This window comes from Squalius cephalus (genome assembly GCF_949319135.1).
Source record: "Squalius cephalus genome assembly, chromosome: 2".
Lineage (NCBI taxonomy): Eukaryota > Metazoa > Chordata > Actinopteri > Cypriniformes > Leuciscidae > Squalius > Squalius cephalus.
In genome coordinates, this window is record NC_137123.1 from 9,658,861 (window position 1) to 9,667,074 (window position 8,214).

At 37.5% G+C, this 8,214-nt stretch overlaps 1 protein-coding gene across 1 annotated transcript; it reads right to left on the reverse strand.

Moving 5' to 3' along the window:
- Positions 1-781: 781 nt before the first annotated feature.
- Positions 782-7,997, reverse strand: LOC307154733 (uncharacterized protein; the record flags this gene model as incomplete). Its single annotated transcript, XM_079864819.1, has 6 exons — positions 782-897; positions 6,688-6,944; positions 7,287-7,332; positions 7,498-7,597; positions 7,681-7,905; positions 7,994-7,997. The coding sequence occupies 6 exons, from the start codon at positions 7,995-7,997 to the stop codon at positions 840-842; spliced, it is 690 nt and encodes a 229-aa protein (XP_079720945.1). The 3' UTR covers positions 782-839.
- Between the last annotated feature and the right edge of the window lie 217 nt (positions 7,998-8,214).

Here is an 8,214-nt window from a genome sequence, read left to right on the forward strand (position 1 = left end):
GTGACTGACATGTATGCACATAAATCACTGTCACACACAAACACTCTCGAAGTAATACACAGTCTCACTTGTAGCCATGTCTTTTAACTATTATATTTCGAAGGGCAAAAATAGGAACGTTTAATTGGCTTTACATCATCAGCTAACTCGATCACTTCGAGCTAGGTGATTTCAGATAGCCAGGCCAGGTTCCTCAGCTCCACTCACGCCCCGCCTGTTAGTGACGCAAGGCCAAGATGGCGACGGCCGGCTCCGCCCACTTTAGGCTTCAAAAATGCTCTTCAGAAACCTACGGGTGACGTCACGGACACTATGTCCATATTTTTTTACAGTCTATGGTAAAAACACTACAGACTTAAATATCTTGAAGGTTAATCAGGTTTATTGAAGCACTGGTCCAAGTTGTAAAAACATACAAAGTAAAACAGGCAGAGAAAACTCTATTAAAATACATTAATACATAAAATGAAATACTTTTGCATTTGAATATTAATAAGTTGTGCAGATATCACTTGTCTGATTTCTAATCTTACACCCCAATCTGAAGAGCAAAAAATACTGAATAACAACAAACTCTATACTAACAGATTAAACTCAATCAAACTTCAAAAAGAAATTAAACAAGTAAGAAACAGACTTTACATCAGTCCAGCACACAGTTACTGTCTTTATCTCACAAAGAGTCAAAGAGAACAAATGAGTCTTAATGTGGGTGATGAACATGTTTATATTGGTTGTGGTCTGAACAGAAGGGTAAATTATTCCACAACTAAAGAATCATCCAACAATCGTTCATTAAACGACTGAACACAGGCTTTGTGTTCGCTGGTCTCTGTCACTCATTTGACACTGCTGTAGATCACTGATGCATCTTCCATAATCTGAACAGTTGATCGCCTAAACAATCAAAACAAACAGGATACCATTTCAAATGTGAAGTGAGAACTTTGATAAAAGAAATTAGGGACTGAACAGTGTGAATAGCCAGTCGTTAGTAATTATAATGCAGACAAAAGAAATGCATATTTAGAGCCATAACCAGACTGGAGAGGTGTGAATGTGTGCAGGGGGAGACTGAGACTGAATGGGGATCGTTTGCACCACAAAACAATAGAGACAAAAGACTGAATAGATGACTTAGAAGATGACTAAACATCAGTAGCATTTTAGAGTCTAATCAAAATAAAGTCATATGACATGGTCTTGAAAAACATTTAACTAAATACAGAGTTTTAGACTTATCTTCAGGTTTTAAATATAAAATGATCAGACATGTGGCTTTAGCTGCAGTGCATTTCTAGATTGCTACAGTGCCAACTTCAATTTTATTTTCATGAAGATGTTTTATAAAAATAAATTTCTAATAACTTTACAAAACTTTGAAGCTATTTATAACAATTTTTTTTCATTATGTCAATAATTAATTCTACATTTAAAATAAACTGCCAGGTGTCAGCTTTCAAATGAGATCATACTTGTGCTTTTAGTGCAAAGGGATCATGAACTGTATCTGTTTCAGTTTGGGTATGTCATTTCTGGGGATTTTTCAAAAGTGGGGTTGCAGCTTAACATGTTAAGCTGGTACTGGTTAAGCTAGTACTGGTTAGGTTGGTACTGGTTAAGTTGGTGCTGGTAAAGCTGGCACTGGTTAAGTTGGTACTGGTTAAGCTAGTTAAGTTGGTGCTGGTTAAGTTGGTACTGGTTAAGTTGAGTTGGTTAAGTTGATATTCCCATGAGATTTTGTTTAGGCGTAATACTAAAAATAGACACTGGGTGACATACATTCCATTGAATTTAATTTGTATGCATTCTGCCGTAACAAATTACAGTTTTTCTCGATTGCTTAAACACTATAACCAGGCTTTTGAACTAAAATTTCAAAAACATAATGCCATTTATCAAAAAGCACACCCATTTCACTAATCTATAAACACTATTCCCTGTTTTGACACATGAATCAGATTTGTTGAACTGTCACTGCAAAACTCTACACACAAATCCCTTAATTTCTCATTGCTTAGACTATGTTGTCATTTAGAAAGCACTAGCATTCAATATTGTTCACTCAAGTCAGCACAGCTTTAGCTCAGTTAGCACACAATTACCCAAGTGGAAACACTAAGAGTCAAAATTTAACACACATCAATCAGAACCTCAATAGATAGATAAAAGGGCCCAAATCAGTTTATTGCGTTTTGGAACAATGGATCCAGAAAGACATGAAGGAAGAGGGATAAGAATGAGGAGTAAGGGCAAGGACAAGAAGACAAGCAGTGTCAGATGAAATTCAAGCCACTCTAGTTGCCCATGTCTTTATCAATGGTATGACTATGAGGGAGGCTCGGCTACGAGTAAGGCCAAATTTGAGTCACTTTACCGTCGCCTCGAGAGCCTTCAGGGAGGTGTGGTGGCAAACAAAATTCTATCACTGAATAAGAGACAAACATTTCCAATAGTCTTTGATGAGGTTTATTTTCTTGCAAGAAAAGGCCAGCAGTCATACAGTCACACAGTGTGGCTGCAGAGTGTGACAGTGAAGGGAGGGCATCCTTTCTCCGTCTTGACTCCCAGAATGTTATCTTTCTTTATGATGATATTTCAACCATATGTGGAACATTCTTAGACATGTCCATCATATTGTCTCCTTGAGTGGAGGCCCTCCTGTCACGTCCCAACACTCTTTACCATTCCAATACAATTCGAATTCCATATTAGAATATGATTTGTGTGTGCTCTTTTACTGTCATATGAAGGTCACACACATCTTACTGTAAGTAAATATATATATAAAAAAATAGAGGAAAGAGTAAAAAAAAAAAAGAGTAAAACAGGAAAAAAAAAAGTTTTTGTGTGTGTGTGTTTTCTGTGTATGAATAAATATGTACCAATGTATATCCACTGGTTGTGTCTTTTGTGTTCATCAAGTGAAAAGGTTTGTTAGGGGGGGAACCACAAGCAACATTACTTACCAGTTTTGGAAATGTTGTTTTGAATTTATTGCACCAGTGTCTTAGACTATGTTGTAGTGTGTGTGATTTTGAGGGCTTGTGTGTCCTGTCTGAGGGCAAAGTTTGGTTTTTCAGCAAGAGTGAATGGTTTTGAGTGTAGAGCTTCATTTTGACCTGAAAATAGGATGTTTGGGGAATTGGGTGAGACGTTATGGATTTGTGTTTACAGTTTTGGGAATACGAGGCATAGTTTCAAGAAATGTGTTTAAGCAATCGAGAAAAACTGTAATAAATTTCTGTCCAAATATCACTTCTGTCACAAAATATCGAACCTTGAAACTAATCTTAAAAATAATATTTTTAAGATTAGAAAATGTTTTGATCATCAATTATGAAACATGATTACGCCCAAAAGGGGCTGGTTAAATTGGTACTGGTTAAGTTGGTGCTGGTTAAGCTGGTACTGGTTAAGCTGCTGGTTAAGTTGGTACTGGTTAAGCTGGTACTAGTTAAGCTAGTACTGGTTAAGTTGGTATTGGTTAAGTTGCTATTGATTAAGATGATGCTAGTTAAGCTTGGTACTGGTTGAGTCGGTGCTGGTTAAGCTGGTACTCGTTACGTTGGTACTGGTTTAGCTGGCACTGGTTAAATTGGTGCTAGTTAAGCTGGTACTGGTTAAGCTGGTTAAGTTGGTGCTGGTTAAGTTGGCACTGGCTATCACTCATTTGACGCTGCTGTAGATCAGTGATGTATCTTCCACAATTTGAACAGTTGATCGCCTAAAAAAATCAAAACAAACAGGTGCACACAATATTTTAACCCAGATTATGTGATATGTGGTTATTTAGATGGTGCTGGTTAAATTGGTGCTAGTTAAGCTGGTACTGGTTAAGTTGGTACTGGTGAAGCTGGTACTGGTTAGGTTGGTACTGGTTAAGTTAGTGCTGGTTAAGTTGGTGCTGGTTAAAATGGTATTAGTTAAGTTGGTCAAACATTCCAACAATCGTTCATTAAACGATTGAACACAGGCTTTGTGTTCGCTGGTCTCTATCACTCATTTGACGCTGCTGTAGATCACTGATGCATCTTCCACAATTTGAACAGTTTATCACCTAAAAAATCTAAACAAACAGTAGCACACAATATTGTAACCGAGATTGTATGATCTGTGGTTATTTAGATGGTGCTGGTTAAGCTGGTACTGGTTAAGTTGGTGCTGGTTAAGCTGGTTAAGTTGGTACTGGTTAGGTTGGCACTGGTTAAGTTGGTACTGGTTAAGCTGGTACTGGTTAAGTTGGTACTGGTTAAATGTATGCTGGTTAAGTTGGTACTGGTTAGGTTGGCACTGGTTAAGATGGTACTAGTTAAGATGGTACTGGTTAAGTTGGCTAAGCTGGTACTGGTTAAATTGGCGCTGGTTAAGATGGTACTGGTTAAGTTAGTGCTGGTAAAGCTGGTGCTGGTTAAGTTGGCACTTGTTAAATTGGTACTGGTTAAGCTGATTAACTTGGTACTGGTTAAGATGGTGCTGGATAAGCTGGTAATGGTTGTATTGGTACTGGTTACGTTTTTGCTGGTTAAGCTTGTTTGGTTTGTGCTGGTGAAGTTGATGCTGGTTAAGTTGGTACTGATTAAGTTGGTTCTGGTTAAGTTGGTACTGGTTAACCCTCTGGGGTCTGGGCCGTTTTTGGGGCCCTTGAGATGTTCTGACATGCCCTGACATTTGTGCTTTTTTCAGTTACTTATAAACATATTAATGGCAAAGGTGTAAATTCACTCTATAAAGCACAAACAGGGCTACAATAATATGTGAGCCACGTGTATGTACATGTTTTCATTTTTGAGAGAATAATGTTTATGCGTGGATATTGAAAAAACTAAAAACAAAAATTTCTGAAATAAGGCCACAAAACACATAGTAAATATGTGTCAATAAGACTTTTGACTAATGGATGTCCTCGCCTAGTGTTTTTTCTTCAAAATTATGTGAAAATAGTCTTGCTTTATCGTTCACATAAAACCATACATTGATATAAATTGATGTAAAACAGGTTTTACTTGGAAAGCCAATATGCGAGGGGGCGTGAACGAGGAGTGGTTTACACCGTAGAATACAATGTCCCACCCACTCTGCATAATGACTCTGCATAATTAGCCACTCATTCAAGTGTGACACTGACTGAGCCACAATGCAAGGACAAAAGATATATTTAGAAGAAGACTTATATTGACCATTTAAGATTTTGCTTACATCTATCTTGTAAATATGTTTTGCTATTTTATTAAAAACTTAGATTAGATTAAAAACTAGAAATTGCTAAACAAAAGCTTATTTGACGTGGCAGTATTCTACAGTAAAAACTGTACCCAAATCTAGTCAACAAGATGTTGTCTTTCATATTTCGCCTGACTGTAACGTTGTTTTGATGAAATATTAGGGCATATTGTTAATTTGCAGTTTAATACGTTGCTTATACAAATAGCCTACATTTTATTTCAACATATTTCAGTCGATTTTTACTCATCTCAGTATAGCAATACAGTTTGCTAAAACATCATCATTCATTCACACACGCGATTTAAATTTAAACTGTCTTTGCCAGCTGTGGTAAACAGCGCGCATCTCTGCCGTTCATTCATTCATAAACAGAAACCCACGTGAAGAAATTCGTGAAGGAAAAAAAACTTACTTGTATTCCTCAGCTCGCTCCTCGATATACCCGCACTTCTGAGGGACATTTTCCATTATTATTATTATTCCTCACAGCACTGCAAGACGGTGTAAACAAGTAATGATCTGAATAAACTTGTGTGTTTTCTCGAGCTGATATGAGGGCGTTCACAGGTTTGCAGGATTGCCTCAGCCATTTGCGTTTGAATAGCGCACGCTCTCCGTGGGCGGAGTCACATTACATCTGAATCAGCTGTAATTAGCTCGACTGGAATCGCTCTCTTTTAATACAGATTTCGCAAGATGAGAATATTTGTTTTTTATATAAATTACTTCATTTAAAAGAAGAGAATTCAAGCTTCATGCCTGTGTGTCAGTATGTCTGTTTGACTGAGTATTCGCTGAGCTACAGTTCATTTTCGGACGCGTTTCAGAATGGACTTTACTGGCAGAGAGAAGGCAGAACTCGCTTCGTGTTTATTTTTCTTTATTTGTCAAAAAGCACAACACTTTGTTTTTATTGTGAGTATACACAAAAAATAATACACATTTAACAGAATCGATTGATGTATGAAACTCCTATGGAAAATCAAAGTCAACAGAGTATTTATGAGTTTCTTTTACACTGATAAAAAAAAAGCGAGCTGGTATCGCCGGCGATACCGTCGACCTCAGGGGGTTAAGTTAGTATTGGTTATTTTTGTGCTGGTTAAGTTTGTGCTGGTAAAGTTGCATGGATTAAATTGCACTGGTTAATGTAGTACTGGTTAAGTTGGTGCTGATTAAGTTGGTACTGGTTAGGTTGCAATGATTAAGTTAGTACTGGTTAAATTGGTGCTGGTTATAATGGTACTGGTTAAGTTGGTACTGGTTAACTTGGTACTGGTTAAGTTAGTACTGGTTAAATTGGTACTGGTTATGTTGGAACTGGTAATGTTGGTACTGGTTAGGTTGGTGCTGGTTAAGTTGGTGCTGGTTAAGTTGCACTGGTTAAGTTGGTACTGGTTAAGTTGGCGCTGGTTAAGTTGGTGCTGGTTAAGTTGGTACTGGTTAAGTTGTTTTTCTCACCTCACTGCAGCATCAGGCTGATGAACTCTTATATCGTCATATTGACATTCATTCTCCTCTGCTCTCTTCGTCTCTGTGTTTCTGTGATGTTGGACAGTTGTGTACTGGATCTCCTCAGTATCTCTGGATTCAGGAGTTTTTCCTCTGAAACTTCTGGGTTTCACACTGGCGTACAGAGCGTCATTGGCTGAATCCGGTTCAGAAAGAGGCTTATCATGGACTGAAACGCTCTGTGACGTGTCAGAATAGAGATCATTCTGAAATACAAGAAAATGTGTAATTATTAAGACCATTAAATCAGTGTGATCTGAAGTGTAGATTCTCAGTCTAGAACAGTTTGCCTCAAACGTTTAAGATCAAGTATCAGGTTAGAATGTTAAAACAATAAATATATAAGTATTCTATTAAACCATGGAAAAAATAGTGAAATGTTTTCTTCAGTGTTATTTTTTAATGAATTTTTTCCTGGACTGTGTTGATAAAGACTTTGATAACGTTAGTTTCTCGTCAGTTCGTACAGTTACAGTCTGAGACACAGATAACGGCTGATCGACTGATTTTCTGCTTCTGTAAAGTCGTGTTGTGTTTGGATGATTTACCTGTTTCACTGTGTGATCTTCAGCTTTAACACTCCTTTGTTTCTTCCTGTTATAATCACAGACATTAACAGCATATGGACGAATGTATTAAAGTAAGAGAACATATGAACACTGTTTTTAAAGATTACTAATAATCAAACACAAATGAATAATTTCCTTCTACATCAGTCCAAAAGTGTACTTGTACAATCACTGCAGTTTTTTAACTCACAGTATAAACAGGATGATGATGATGATGAAGATGATGATGAAGACTAATCCTCCAGATGCCGCTGTGATCACAATCACATTCCCACCAGCAACATGATGAACTGAAAGAGGAATATCATCATGATTAACTCTCCAAACTGATGAATGATGTGAAGATACAGGAGTGTGTTAATAAAAGCTTCACCTGTGACAGTTACAGCGTCTGATCTCTGAGATCCATGTTGATTGTGAGCCTGACAGTAGAAGCGTCCACTCTGTAGTGCACTGAAACTCTGTCCAGATCCAACAGCTGAGGGTTCATTCTCCTTAAACCAGCTGAAGTTCAGAGCAGGAGGGTTTGAGTCACTGGTGCAGTTCATTACCATTACACCAAATCCACTTATCAACACTGAGACGTTTCTGGGAGGATCTAAAGACAAAAATGAAAATTCACAACACATATTAGAAAATTATGATTTTAAAGTTTTTGAACATTGTGCAGGTGATCATTAACTCACACATGACGTTTAAAGTCACATTATCAGAGTATTTCCCTCCATGTTCATTGATGGACTTGCACTTGTATTCTCCACTGTCATCAGAGCTGATCTTTGAGATGTTGTAGATTCTTCCAGATCCTACAATCGTTCCTCCTTTAATCCAGCTGAAGTTCAGAGCAGGAGGGTTTGAGTCACTGATGCAGTTCAGAGTCACTGAATCTCCCTCCACTATTACACCA